Raw genomic sequence first — 15900 nt, forward strand, 5'->3', positions numbered from 1 at the left:
ACCTTCATGTTTGTTCTTTGGGCCACTAAGTGGATTAAAGTCCATGTAGCTGTGCTTCCGTTGATGTCCTTCCTAGGAGAACTGTGCGGAGAAAATGTGGTAGAGATGAACTACAGTGACTACTAAGATGGTTTCTCCAAAGATGCTCTGCACTGTCACTTAAATTTTAGGCACTTTTGTGGTTTTGAGTGACTTTTAATTCCATCCCATGTTTCTCTCTCCATCAGCTGGTTTCCTGGATAGGGCATTGGCCAGACCGTTGGTGTTATAAGGTGATAGGCATGTGGAGCTAGCCAATGTTCTAATATACTGGAAAGTGACAAAGAGAACAAGGTATTAGATGCACTCAGAGCATCTGGTTATTGAGGATTAGAGGGAGATGTAATAACTGAGGGTGATAGCACATTTTGGGAGTTTCTCCAAATGTTAAATCACTGTTCCTTATACATATTCTATATATTGATCATTTGGCTTCACACCAGGCAGCAAGATTAAGCTGAGAAAACCACTGAATTTGGCAGGGGAAATCAGATTTTCAGTGAGTAGGTTAGGATTTATGACAGCAGTAGTGCTTATGGAGTGTAGTGCAAGAGACTAGGTAGCCATCATAGAGGGAGAGTCCTTACATATGTTTTGAATATTTTGAGTATTAGTCATCTTTTGAATATTAAAGTCTTTGGACTTCTAATGTTTGAGAAAGCGGGGAGACTTCCAAGTGAACAGAATCTCCAAGGAAAAACCTACTCACCTAAGTGAGTAGATCAGGAAATTTTAAACTTAGGCAAAGGAAGACCTTTTCCTCCCCTGCTCCCTCTGAAGCACTGAGGGCTATAGTGGCCAAAGATAATGAGAAAAGATCTTGGAATTTGGTGAGAGGAGCTGACTGTTAGAGTAGGTTTAGTGCAAGTTGGCTAGAAAGGGGGTGGGCTAATAAAGTTTCAGTAGGCTTGGGAAAGGGCAATAGCGCACATTGGGCCATTCCTTGAGGAACAGGCTTAGAAAGAAAAGAAAATGGTCATTATATAAGCTGGATAAAGTCTCCACGTATTAACAACCAGAAAGTACAGTCCTAGCACCCCAAAGAAGTTGCTTGTGCTGAGCCTTTGCTGTCAGACTCCCCTCCATCCTAATCTCTGGCAACCTTCCCTATAGGTTTTCCTTTTCAGGGTATCATAGGAGTGAAATCACACAGAGTGGGAAAGACTGGCTTCTTTCACTTAGCATAATGCCTACTGTATGTACATTTAAAATGCATTTTAAAATGCAAATAATCCTTGCCCGCATCCCCTGCCCAAACAAATAAAACAGGGATCTGAGAAGATGGATGTACAGAAAAGTTGAGTTAGGAACATACTGAGATGTAAATAGACGTTTACCTCCTGAGGACCGTTTCAGTTTTCAGTGAAATTAGGTGAGCTTGTTAGCTTTGAGTGAGTGTTGGAAAGGTTGGAGAGGAAGTGACCTTGACCATTTAAGTGTTTTCTTAAACTAGCCTCCTCTCCTTCTCTGACCTTTTTCACTCCCCCTTTCTCCCCTGAGTTGGGGGTGGGGGAAGATACACACACACACACAAATACGCATACATAAATATATATATATATCTCTCCATTTTCGTGGCATAACAATTTTGTTATTTTTGCTCCTGAACTCTGAAAATGGTGCTTTTACTATCGAAAGAGCATATGCAAAATCTTAGTTTCTTATGTCCTCTCTTATAAAGAGAGCATCCACACATATCAGATTCTAACTTCAGCTGTAGTTGAGGGCTATCAGATGACACGTGGTGGTTACCAGGATGTGATACAAGCTAGAGCCATATACTTGTATTTCAGTCCAGGATTTATTTTTACTAAATTTTTCTTTTTAAATTTTTGTATTGTTTTCCTTGTTACTGATAGAAGTTTAAAAGTTAAGAATTTAAAAAGATAGAATAAAACAAATTATTTTTTAGTATCTGGAATTGGAACTTTTAGATGTAAAATATAAACAATGTATCTGTTCATAATTCCCATGCTTTTATTTGGTAGTGTTGATTTATTTTTACAAATCAGTGACTATGAGATTAGTAAGTGCTTTTATTAAATTGTGTATATATACACACACACACACATAATATTTAATTCTAAAAGCACTTACTAATCTTATCCTCACTAATTCTCCTGGATACTTTTTCATTAGAAATGTAACTGGGTTTTGTTTTCCTTTTTTTTTTTTTCTATAGCTGTGATATTCAAAACACAGATGATATTATTCCACCAAAGAGCAAATAGAAAGCAGGCAGGTTTTCTTGGGACATTTATTGTGTTCATCAATTATTACCTTCACCTTACTAATTTTCATTCATGATGATTAATATATTTATATCCTCGAATTGTTGACTTGTTTATATTGACAACATATTCTACTGATAATGTGATTAGCAGAGAGATGTAAGATGTTACTATATACCAAAGGCCTTCCTTGGTGCTAGTGTTGTGCTTATTACAAATTCAGCATATTGCTCTTCTAACATAAATAGAATTACACTACTGTATCTTCTCATTTATCTGGAGGACAATTATCTGATACTTCACATATATCCAAAAGTCAGAATGTAAGCCCCAAAAGCCCTCAGAGTGGCCACAGTTTGCTGAAAGCAAATGTGATAAATCTTGTGCCCAGTTTATAATGGATACTTTATACATATTGCCTTATTTAACTTCCACAGTAATCTTTTGTGATAGCTATTGTTGCCACATTTATAGAAGAGGAAATAAATTGAAGATTCTGAAGAGGTTATAAACCTTGTCCAAAGTTGTCTATCTAGAGAGTATCGCAGCTGAGATTTCAGCATGGGTTTAGACCTTGTCCAAGGTCGTCTATCTAGAGACAGTGTTGCTGCTGAGATTTCAGTATGGGTTTGTGTGTCCCCCAGATCCTCACTCTAAGTCCAGTTGCTCCCATTTTCAGTCATTCTCATAAATATTTTTTCAGTACCAACTATGTGACAGGCCCTGGTATCCAGGATTAAAGACAATTATACAGAGTCCTATAGAAATCCTTTATCTGTTTTTTTTGGCTGCAATAAATATGAAACAGACTAGAAAAGAAAGGAGGCATGAGGACAGTGACATTGTCTCTGTTACTGACTGTCACATCTGCAGGGTGAGCACAATACCTAGCAGGAGCTCAATAAATATATGTTGAATGGGTGAGTGATATTAGTGAAAAGTAATAACTAGGAGAGAGAATCAAACATGAAAAGGATATAAAATAAAAACCATGATTGTCTTGGACCATTTAGTGTTTGAATAAGCAAAAAGCTCCATAGCCCCTAGGGCATGAAGAGCCTCTCAGTGTACTCACTGATGCCCATAATGATGACCTGGGGCCACTAAGTGACCATGGTGATCCAGGCCCTGTGCAGCAGGGAGTCACTCATGAATATGACATCCAGTTTAAAAATAAAGGAGGCATCTAAAACATTTTAGAAAATGTTTCATTAAAAATGGTCTTTTCTCCCTTAAAGTGTGCTAAAGAGCTAAACTTCATTGTCTTGGAGAAATCCTATATTGGAGTAGCTCTTTCTCTAATAATATTGGATAAAGGGGGATAACACATCATATAATTTGTTTTCTTTTCCCTAATAAGTCATAGCATTAAAATTTCATGCCAGATGAATCTTTAAAAAATTCAAATTCTTTTCTTCGGAAGATAAACTATAAGAAACTATACATAGTATACAGCATATAACCATCTATAGTACTGTAACAAGTGAATAGGTCACATAAAACAACCTTTTTTGAGCAATGTCATCTGAGAGGATTATGATGTGTTGAAATAATTCACGTTTGGAATATCATTTAGCTTTTTATAAGGAAAAATGAGGAAATTATAGGAAACTATTGAAATGATTTAAATTTCATTATTCAACAGCATCGATGCGCTACTTTCTTGTTTCAAGAATGTATCTATTAACAGTGATATTTTGCCTTACAGCTTTTCTGGGAGAAGAGGCTACAAGGACTTAGTGCATCAGATGTAACAGAACAAATTATAAAAACCATGGAACTACCCAAAGGTCTTCAAGGTATTATCTAAGTTCAGTTGAGCAGACATTTATTAAGTACCTACTGCATGCCAGGCACTCTGTTAGATGCTGTGGATTCAGCAATGACTGAGAGGAGGTCTTTGCCTTGGGAGGTCATATGCCTTGCTGGATGACGTACCTCTTGTGTTTTAGTAAGGCCAGGCAGAAGCTACATGAAAAACTTGTGTGTTACAGGGATGCTGCCGTGTAGTATATTATCTTAGATTTTTTTTCTTTGTAAAAATTTTGGTTTTAGGTTAGGTTCATCACAGAAGCTAACCCATGTGCTACTTTTAGCACTGGATGCAGAGGAGTAACAGAATTTCTCAAGCTTCCTGCTTATAGCAGCATCTGGCCCTACCACCTGCTCTTTCTCTCATCCTCTTACCACAAGAACAACTAACAGCTCTCCTTCTGCCCCTCCTCCACAAACTGGTGCTCTAAGTAGCAGTGGGAACAGATGCACTTTGGTCCAGCAACAGCAACCAGTGGGATCTGGGGTGGAAAATTCAGTCGCTGATCTACCTTTCGTGTTATATGAGAACTGCAAGTTCTAGAGAAGAGTTATTTTTCAAGTATTAAAAATTTGGCTTCTACAGCTTGATGTATTGTGAATTGCTCAAAAATCCTCATAATTCATGGTTAGATTGTTGCCTTATCTCTTTATGTTCTTGGAATGTTGGCCTTAACTAGTTAAACAGGTTTAGGACTTTAACCATTGCATTTACATGTGACACGGTGCCAGTATCTTACAAGTAATCAAAGTGTGCAGTTATTAATTCTCTGATTTTGGCTGTTTTGTTAGGTTTATGAAAAAAGCTGTTAAAGCCACAGGTACAGCTTGCTTGCATTGGCTTTTTCTTTGAATCCCGAGACAAAGAAGATAATTGTTGAAATATTTCTGGAAATTAATGTTAAAAGCTACAAGGAGAAACTATTACCAGTACTCTAGGAATACATTAAAAGGGATACTTGAGTATAGTCGCTTCACCAAGTCTCACCTCATTAAAATAATTAACATTGCTTGGGGAAATATAGCCAACTTTTTAAAAGTTTAGTACCTTGGAAAATGTGTTTTAAAGTTCTGGTAAAGTATTATTAAAATGCTCAGCTATAAGCTTATAGCAAGCATGAGGATTTGTTTTTTAAAGTAAGAAAAAATGCTCAGCTATTTTGTTACTATTTCTTTAGTGTGAATTATTTAGTGTATCATACCTATTGAGTAGATATATTATCTTTTGCTGCTTTGTTTTATATCGGTTTTACATATATGATCTCAAATATATATAAAAATATCAGTTGTTTTAGGTCACATAAAGTTTGCTCAGCACATTGAGACATTTCCTTTAACTAGTACTTATTTCTCATTGCAGGAGTTGGTCCAGGTAGCAATGATGAGACCCTTTTATCTGCTGTTGCCAGTGCTTTGCACACAAGCTCTGCGCCAATCACAGGGCAAGTCTCCGCTGCTGTGGAAAAGAACCCCGCTGTTTGGCTTAACACATCTCAACCCCTCTGCAAAGCTTTTATCGTCACAGATGAAGACATCAGGTAATGCAGTTTAACATGACTTCATAAACTTGGGTTTTTACATTTGGATAAATTTTATGCTGTTCATTAGGTTCAGTGGCATAGCTAGTAAGTGATATATCACCTAGAAAGTTATACTTTTTTTTTTTTTTTACAGAGTTTTACAGAAACTGATGGAAGGTGAAAAAAGACCATTATAACAAATACATGCTTGAAAGGGGTGTAAATGCTACATGCCAGGGATATCATCATGGTCATGTCCAAAGGACAGGCACCAGATCAGTTATATTCCCTAAGCATCATTTTTACTGTGTCTTTTGCAATTTGGGATTCTGACTTTCTATTCTAAAGAACCTCTTTCTGACAGACACAGTGGCTCATGCCTATAATCCCAGCACTTTGGGAGGCTGAGGTGGGAGGATTACTTGAGCCCAGGAGTTTGAGACCAGCCTGGGCAACATAGTGAGACCCCATCCCCACAAAAAATTTTAAAAAATTAGCCAGGTGTGGTAGTATGTAACTGTAGTCCCAGCTACTTGGGAGACTGAGGTGGGAGGACTGCTTGAGCATGGGAGGTCGAGGCTCCAGTGAGCTGTGGTCACATCCCTGCACTCCAGCTGTGGCGACAGAGCTAGATCCTGTCTTAGAAAAATAAAAATAAATATAAAGAACCCATTTCACTCAGTCATGCCTTTTCTGATTGCTTCCTTCATTGGTTTGTCTGGAAACCAATCTCTCTTTAAATCAGATGATAGTGATGCTGCTCTTAAACTTACTTGTGACACGGTAGAGCAAGAAGAGAAGCAAATAAGAAAGAAGAAACCACAGGTAAAGCAATAAAACAGAGTCAGGAATGAGGCAAGATGCAAACTATCTACTGACATCTTTCACTCTTTCTAAGGCTGACTCACAAGTTAGGGTTTCAGCAGCAAATGGTAAAAGGAAAACATCCAACTCAGATTGGTAGAACCCAGAAAATAGAAGCAAACCATTGCACAGGAAAAGCAAAACTACTCCAGTTAGTAAGACCACAGAGCAATTCTTATATGGGTTTTATGACCTCAATATCATTACTTTATAGTGATACTTTATAGTGATACTATATAGTATATTGCATTTTCTTTAAAAATATGGCCTTGTGTATACTTCACTATTTCTGTCCCCTGAATGTAAATCAGTTTAATTAGAGTATTGTTCCTAGACAAAACCAGCAGATTGCACTTTCGAATCATGTAATTTTAAAATGTTTTATATTTGTTATTTTGTTTGTTTGTTTTTTGAGATGGAGTTTTGCTCTGTTGCCCAGGCTGGAGTGTAGTGGCACAATCTCGGCTCACTGCAACCTCTGCCTCCCGGGTTCAAGCAATTCTCCTGCCTCAGCCGCCCGAGTAGCTGGGATTATAGGCAAGCACCACCATGCCCAGCTAATTTTTTTATTTTTAGTGGAGACAGGGTTTCACCATATTGGCCAGGCTGGTCTTGAACTCCTGATGTCATGATCCGCCTGCCTCGGCCTCCCAAAGTGCTAGGATTATAGGTATTACAGGTGTGAGCCACCACGCCCAGCCTATATTTGTATTTTTTTAAAAAATCCATACAAAGTTGACATGAAAATGTTTTTAAATGGGTAAGTCTATCTAGGTTTATAATACGAAAGCCCTTCTTGGGTCTTAAAGTAATTATTTTGCAAAGATAAAAAGTGGTACACAGTTGTATTCATATGCCTTGATTGCATATGAATATGAATAAAGTTTCTTTTTTTTTTTTTGAGACGCAGTCTCGCTCTGTCGCCCAGGCTGGAGTGCAGTGGCGCGATCTCGGCTCACTGCAAGCTCCACCTCCCGGGTTCATGCCATTCTCCTGCCTCAGCCTCCTGAGTAGCTGGGACTACAGGCGCCCACCACCGCGCCCGGCTAATTTTTTGTATTTTTAGTAGAGACGGGGTTTCACCGTGGTCTCGATCTCCTGACCTTGTGATCCGCCCGCCTCGGCCTCCCAAAGTGCTGGGATTACAGGCGTGAGCCACTGTGCCCAGCCATAAAGTTTCTTAAAAACTTTATTTTTTAAGAAAACAAAATGTAAAAAATCAATGAAAGGAATCAGCTTGCTCATTGGATTGTTCTTACCCTTGAGGAAGAAAATTACTCCAGAGACAAGTTCTTTTCCATCTTGAATGAATACTGAATCAGCAGGGATTCCGCCAGGTCTTTATGTGTGTTGATGGAGGTTCCCTGAGTTATATCACAGGAATGTTGATGGCTTCGACAGCAGATCTTTTGATAGTTGAGGAAACTATCTCAAAGCCAATTCTGGATGATTTCCTTTTTGGGTAAATTTGTCTAACAAATTGCTCATTTGATTTAATTGTCATGACAGAAATTAGGAAGCAAATACTCCTTGTTGAATTAGTACATGTTCAAAATAAATTACTGCAAATGGAACTGTTACTCTTTATCTAATTGTGTATCCAATAGTCTGTCTACATTAAACCTCCAGCTGAAGACCCCAACAAGATATATCTCAAGTATTTTTAGCATATTTGATACCATTTGCACTGATGGGTAGTTTTGTTTTTTCATACTTTGTAACAAATTCTCACAAACTTTGCAGCTTAAAACAACACCCATTTATTAGCTCGAAGTTCTTTGAGGTCAGAAGTCTGGGCCTGGTGTGACTGGGTTCTGTGTTTGGGTCTTACACGTGTCACTGGACTGTGTTCCCTTCTGAAGCTTGGGGTTCTCTTTCAAGCTCATATGATGGTTGCAGAATTCATGCCTTGTGTTTTAGGGCTGAGGCCCCTGTTCTCTTGTTGGCTATGGGATGGTGGCTGTCTTAGGTCCCAGAAGCTGCCTGTAGTTCCTTGTCTTGTGGCTCCTCCATGTGCCCCTTTATGCTCCTGTCAGGAAGATCCCAGCTCCACTAAGGGGTCCTATTAGGTCAGGCCCACTACAGTAATCCCTCTTGATTGACTCAAAATCAGTTGATTGGTAACCTAATCATGGAGAGATATACCATCATATTCACTAGTTCTGCTCACCCTTAAGGAGAGAGAATTATATAAAGAGTGCACATAGAGGTGGTTTTGGGGAAGGGGGAATGTTGGGGACATCTTACCATTCTGCCTACAGCAATGGGCAAATGATTAAATTTCAGCTTTCACAAATATGGAAAGTAATGCTCAAGATAGAAGAAAATCAATGGGAAATGTTAGAGTTTAAGATAAAATTCTCCATCCAAATTACTGCAGATGGTGCCATTTGCTCCATTTTCCCCATCTTCCTAATGAGGTTACTCTAGGACAGCTGTGGAGATTCTTGTACTCTTATCAGTGAAAGACTGCCAGTGAAACTAATACATCATTTGTCATAAACTTTGAGTCACTGACCCAGAGGTGAGACTAACTGTATAAGAAATAAACAAATATGTTCTGCTTGACCCTGTCCCATGGCATGAAAATCTGTCGAACTCTAGTTTCTTTTAATATGACAGAGGCTATAGAGCTAAGACTGACCCAGTGACAGCTTCCCTCTTTGAAAATTCATTTAATAAGTGGAAGTCTATACTTTTTAACTCTTTGTGGTGTTTTGGAGTTTCATAAAGATATCCAAAGTTTTTGTGGGAAGCAGTACATATATGTCACTTTCACTATCTTGGACATAGTCTTATTTGGTCAAAGGGGTATGATCTTGAGTAGACTGAATATGACTTGGCAGCTGGTTGAGCCCCTATAGAGTGAATACTCAGGGACCCTTAGTGCAATCTTCTATAGCATTGCTCCTCTATCCCTCTGCTGTCCCAGGTTTGGGAATTGCTGAAATCTGTCTTCCTCAATTATTGGTAGAGAAAATTACTTTTTTTTTCAGTAGAACCCTTAGTATATTCCTTGTTGCATCTTCATTTCCCTCTCTGCATCTTTTCTTATCTCCTTTCTTCTGGTCTCAGGAGGTTTGCCCCGTTTTCTGTTCTGCTGACCCTCCCTCCTCTGCCATTGCCTTCTGTTCTTGTTCCCACTGGAAACTTTTCCTACCAGTCTTCTCTCCTTCTCTCTTCTCTTGTCTTTCTTCGACCTTTGCCTCTCTACTTGGTTCTGGATGTCAATTTATATTTACCGAGCTTTGCTTGCTAGACCCATATTAGGAATTTGTCTCTTACCCTCTGGGGGCTCTACTTATATTTTTTTTTTTTTTTTAACTTTTTGAAGATAAAGTGTATACTGGTAGCCTTTCTTCCTGTGCTTTGTTCTTCATCTAGTGGTTCAGAGCCTTTTTAATGACTTGGAGTTATTAACCCTCACTTTTGAGGTTCCTTTGTAATCACTGAGACACAGAGAAACTCATGGCATGTTCTTAAGCAACTCACTTTCTCAGTCGAAGAGAGACTTTCCAGTGTCTGTCCTCGGTGTGCAGAATCATGTGGTCTTGGCTCCTTCATGCTGACCTGTTGCCTGCAGACCTGGGAACCCAGGAGAGAGCTCTCTCCTAACTAACCTAGCCATGGAATGTCAATCAAATCCCAGCTTATCATGTCTCTGCTTCCTCCATCTTTCTCAGTGCTTCCATGAACAAGTCACTTTTCTTTCGTTATTTATGTTCCCTCCATCTTTTATTCCTGCTTCTTAGTTATTTCTAATTGTCCTTATAGGAATAAACCCAAATTTTGACACAGTCGACATTTTCAAAGTTTAAGAAAAGGTCACTGACGTCAATCTGCTCTTTCTAGAATTTCATGTGTGATGAGGGATAACTGTCTGTGTGAACATTCCTCTTTTTGGCAGGGCTCATTGGTGAGATTTGATTTGTGTTTAGAAGCAACCTCTGCAAAATCTGAAAAGGAACTCTATTCTTCTTAGAAATTTAATGATTTTGAAGTAAGGATGAACTTCTGTAGCAGCTTCATATTGTCATTACTTGCCAAATTATCAGTGCCTTTTTATTCTGTTTTTAAAAAGGAAACAGGAAGAGCGAGTACAGCAAGTACGCAAGAAATTGGAAGAAGCACTGATGGCAGACATCTTGTCGCGAGCTGCTGATACAGAAGAGATGGATATTGAAATGGACAGTGGAGATGAAGCCTAAGAATATGATCAGGTAAACTGACACTAGAGAGAGTGACTTGGAACTTAAAATGTTGTGTTTTCTTGGCCGGGCACAATGGCTTCTGCCTGTAATCCCAGCACTTTGGGTGGCTGAGGTGGATGATCAATTGAGCTCAGTAGTTCAAGACCAGCTTGAGCAACATGGCAAAACCCCATCTCTACCAAAAATACAAAAAATTAACTGGGTGTGGTGTTGTATGCGTGTGGTCCCAGCTGCTCAGGAGGCTGAGGTGGGAGGATCACTTGAGCCTGGGAGGCAGAAGTTGCAGTGAGCCAAAATTGTGCCACTGTTCTCCAACCTGGGTAACAGAGTGAAACTCCATCTCAGGAAAAAAAAAAATGGTGTTGTTATATTTTCTTGTTATTTTCCCTTTAGCTTCCTCCACAGTGAATGAAAAAGCTACTCCTCTGCTCGGGTTATGCATGTGCTGTTGTTTGGTTCTTCTCTCTGGATTGAAGGACCATATAAGTTATTGCATCCTTTTGTTCCCATTCTGGGAGGATATTCACACCCCTGCAGTCACTTGCAAGGGATCTAGTCTCCTTTATTAAAACCAGGTGGAAAACCTCTAAGGTGTCACTAGAGAAGAGCAGCAGCAGAAGAAAAGGACTTTGTCAGGTAGGGAGGAACGGCCCCAGGAGAGGAAGGGGACTGTCATCTCCATCACAGTAGCCTCTGGGGCATATTGCTTCTCTTTAAAGTTATGGTGGCAAAGTAGCAAAATCTCTTTATTTTTCTTAGGTTCTCCCTAGCACAGATTTGATGTGGGGAGAACAAGAAGGACACTGAAAAGCATAATAAATACTTTACCTTAAAAAATACACAATTTTAGGCTGGTTTTGGTGACTCATGCCTGTAATCTCAGCACTTTGTGATGCCAAGGCAGGCAGATCACTTGAGGTCAGGAGTTTGGGACCAGCCTGGCCAACATGGTGAAACCTTGTCTCTACTAAAAATATAAAAATTAGCTGGGCGTGGTAGAATAGCTGGAATTTTGTAATTGTAGCTACTGGAGAGGCTGAGACACGAGAATTGCTTGAACCCGGGAGGCAGAGGTTGCAGTGAGCCGAGATTGTGCCACTACATTCCAGCCTGGGTGATGGAGTAAGACTCTGACTCAAAAAACAACAACAAAAATGCACATTTTGATCTTATCTCAAACTCACATTCCAGGCTCATTGCTCTGTGCCGCGGGCATACCTTGTCTTCAGAGGAGCACATGCAGATCTCCAAGGCTTTCTGCTGCGTCTTGCTTCCTGGCTTCCATCCTGCTTTATTTTGGCAGGCCATGTCTTCCTTTTTGCCAACCCCAAACCAATTATTTATTGTTTCCTTTGAAGCCAAAACAGAGGGAGAGATGGGGATGCTAATGTGATGTCAAGGGTCAACAAAGCCTCTCTGAGAAAGTGACATTTATGTTGAGCCTGAAAGATACATAGGAATGAGCCAGGGGAGGTTTGGGTAAAAGTGTTCCCATTAGAAGGAACAGCAAGGAGGAGCTTGGTTTCTTTAAGGAATGAAGAAATTATCCATGTGGTTGGAATGTAGTATGTCTGGGGAGGGGTGGGGGGAATGTGTGGGCGGTGAACCTAGTCACCTAGGACCTGTGGGTTGTTAGGGAGATTGATGACTGCTTGAGATTGAGTATGAAAATTAGTAGGAATCACTGAAGAGTCAGTAGCATGATCAGATTTGCTTCTTTGCAAGAGTCTTATGGCTGCTGCATGAATACAAGGATTGGAGTAGGGAAAGCTTGGAAACAAGGAGACCAATTAGGTGTTGCTGCAGTAGTCTCACAAGAGATGATGATGGCTTTAGGAGGATGTTGACATGCCAATGGGTTCGGAGAAGAAGAGACGGGTACATCTGAGATGTAGCTGGAGAAAGAATCACGTGACCAGGTGACTGCCTGGAAGTGAGGGTGAGAGAGTGGCGAGGATGCCTCAGGGTTTTCGCTTGAGCCATCACTTGAGCTGGGTGAGAGGGAACTCTGTTTGGTAGGGGAACAGACTAAGGGTAGGGATTGCACGGAGGGTGAGTTTAATTGTTAACACAATTTTCCCCTTCCATGAGTGCCTTTATCTTAATCGAGGAGTGGTTCATGCCACAGCAAGACCAAAATCCAATAGTACATATAATGTCTTACATTTACATGTCTATCCATGGCAGTACTTCTGGGTCACAGTTTCCTGACCATACAGAATCATTTCAGGCTGGGTGTGGTGGCTCACGCCTATAATCCCAGCACTTTGAAAGGCTGAAGTGGGTGGATGTCCTGAGGTCAGGAGTTTGAGACCAGCCTGGCCAACATGATGAAACCCTATCTCTACTAAAAATACAAAAATTATCCGGGCATGATGGTGGGCACCTGTAATCCCAATTACTTGGGAGGCTGAGGCAAGAGAATCGCTTGAACCTGGGAGGTGGAGGTTGCGTGAGCCACTGCACTCCAGCCTGGGCGACAGAGCGCGACTCCATCTCAAAAAAAAAAAAAATCATTTCAATCCAGTTCAGTGCTATTTTAGCTCTTTTTCTCTTCTCTTATTGAAGACATGAAGATGCTGTGTTGATACTTGGATTTTGTTTTCCAAACTGGCAAGGATGTATTTATGGGCTTTGATGAGTGTACTTAAAATGCTGGAAGTCTTTCAGAGGGAGGTCTGAAGTGTGTTTCTACTGTCCACTGCTTCAGCTATGCTGTCTCTGGAGCACAGAGAGATCTGGATCTCACCTAATCCAGCTTCTGCACTGTTGCTTCAGAATGGACTCTCAGAAAGCCCTTCTGTTCTGTCAGGGCTTTTTGGTTTTTTTCTAGACTTTTCTCATGAAATTATTTCAGATAATCAAGGGTCACCTAATTGAGGTTTTACTAGACTTCTGCTTCCTTTTTTTAAAATTATTATTATTTTCGAGATGGAGTTTTGCTCTTGTCATCCAGGCTGGAGTGCAGGGGTGCAATCTCAGCTCACTGCAACCTCTGCCTCCCGGGTTCAAGCAATTCTCCTGCCTCAGCCTCCCGAGTAGCTAGAATTACAGGTGCCTGACACCACACCCGGCTAATTTTTTGCATTTTTACTAGAGACGGTTTTTGCCATATTGGGCAGGCTGGTCTTGAACTCCTGACCTCAGGTGATCTGCCCGTCTCAGCCTCCCAAAGTGCTGGGATTGCAGCGTGAACCACCAGCCGACTTTTCCTTTCTTTACAGATTACTTTGCAGGTTGGCATCAAGGCTATTCCTGAGCAAGCCTGTGTTGTGGGCACTGGCACTATACTTATATAGAAGTTGGCAACTGCTCATTGCCTTGCACAAATGTGGATAATAGTAATAACAAACTAATATTGAATGATTAGAATTTTAATCAGTTCTTTAAAAGTAGCTATTATTTTGGCATGTTAAGTAGGGAGAGATTCGAATTATGTATGCAATCTTCTAAACTTGAGAATGGCATTATTAGACTAAGCCATTAGACTTGTAGATTGGGAAGGATATAGATGTACTTCTTAATTATGAAAATTACATTTACCTTACTCAAATAACACCATATATACCTAAAAGTTTTAAGAAACTAAAGCACAACCACATGACTTAATCAGCTGTCCATGGTAACCTGTGGTAAGGTAGGACTTAGTTGAGTAAAGGGTGGGACATGGCCAGCTTCACAGGCTCGTAAGCGATAACCAAGGTCCCTTCAGGTCGGCCGGCCTCATCATGCCTCAGCTCTTTCTAATCCTCCTTATTAGTAAGGTGGATGTTTATTCATTTATTTATTTGGTTAGTTAAATAGCAGGTTGCAATTTACTATGTTACTTAAATTTTACAATCCTAGAGAAATGCCAGGATATTAGACAAACATTTTAGAAGTGATTGTAAGAAGAAGATGACTATAAAAACAAAGGTGTGAATATATTTAGCTATACATGAGATAGGATATCAAATACATAAATAGTTCAATTTGCAGTTGCACAGTGCCATTTCATCCAGGTTAAACAATAGGAAGACTCAGTACATGCCTGTCGTCTGTAAATGCTCTCATGTGAAAGAAATTGTGAAGTAAAATAAAGTATCTTGAGTAGAAATTTTTCTACATTTTCTCAAAATGTATTTGGATTGTTCTGTATCTATTCTGCTCTTTCATTTGTATGCCCTTTGAATTCTCTTTTTATTCTGATGTAGATAACTGTAGTTAGAAAATATTTGCATAAACATATAGAAGAATACATATGATTTCTTTGGAAAATTAACAGGATAGTAAAGGTTATCATCAAAATAAAATGAAACAATGAGAGAATATGTTGAGCACTTTTTATTTATGAAGTGCTGTAACTAAATGTTCATCAAGGCTGTAAAAACATGGTTCTAAGTGGAATTCAGTCTCTAATTCTTTCTTGAGTATTGCTGACCTCTCACCTGATAAATCACAGGATTACTTAAGTTTGTTCTTTTTTTTTTTTTTTACAGGTAACTTTCGACCGACTTTCCCCAAGAGAAAATTCCTAGAAATTGAACAAAAATGTTTCCACTGGCTTTTGCCTGTAAGAAAAAAATGTACCCGAGCACATAGAGCTTTTTAATAGCACTAACCAATGCCTTTTTAGATGTATTTTTGATGTATATATCTATTATTCAAAAAATCATGTTTATTTTGAGTCCTAGGACTTAAAATTAGTCTTTTGTAATATCAAGCAGGACCCTAAGATGAAGCTGAGCTTTTGATGCCAGGTGCAATCTACTGGAAATGTAGCACTTACATAAAATATTTGTTTCCCCCACAGTTTTAATAAGAACAGATCAGGAATTCTAAATAAATTTCCCAGTTAAAGATTATTGTGACTTCACTGTATATAAACATATTTTTATACTTTATTGAAAGGGGACACCTGTACATTCTTCCATCATCACTGTAAAGACAAATAAATGATTATATTCACAGACTGATTGGAATTCTTTCTGTTGAAGAGCACACACAATAAAGAACCCCTCATTAGCCTTCCTCTGATTTACATTCATCTCTGATCCCTGGGCCTTAGGTCTGACATGGAGTTGGAGGAAGATAGCGCATACATTTGCAGTATGAACTATTGCCCCTGGACATTGTGAGAATCGTGCTTTCACCAGAATTTCTAAGAATTTCTGCTAAATATCATCTAGCATGTGTAATTTTTTTTTTCCTTGCCTGTGACTTGGACTTTTGATAGTTCTATAA

General features: G+C 39.4%; 1 protein-coding gene across 1 annotated transcript in view; it reads left to right on the plus strand.

The window, feature by feature from the left end:
- Nucleotides 1–15632, plus strand: part of MBD2 (methyl-CpG binding domain protein 2) — a 69199-nt gene extending 53567 nt beyond the window's left edge. The window contains exons 4-7 of the mRNA XM_010375358.2: nt 3979–4069; nt 5443–5620; nt 10548–10686; nt 15156–15632. Of these exons, the coding sequence (XP_010373660.2) occupies nt 3979–4069; nt 5443–5620; nt 10548–10674 (396 nt within the window). The 3' untranslated portion in view covers nt 10675–10686; nt 15156–15632. The remainder of the gene's footprint in view (nt 1–3978; nt 4070–5442; nt 5621–10547; nt 10687–15155) is intronic.
- Nucleotides 15633–15900: the final 268 nt, after the last annotated feature.

The sequence above is a fragment of the Rhinopithecus roxellana genome, chromosome 21 (assembly GCF_007565055.1).
Source record: "Rhinopithecus roxellana isolate Shanxi Qingling chromosome 21, ASM756505v1, whole genome shotgun sequence".
Lineage (NCBI taxonomy): Eukaryota > Metazoa > Chordata > Mammalia > Primates > Cercopithecidae > Rhinopithecus > Rhinopithecus roxellana.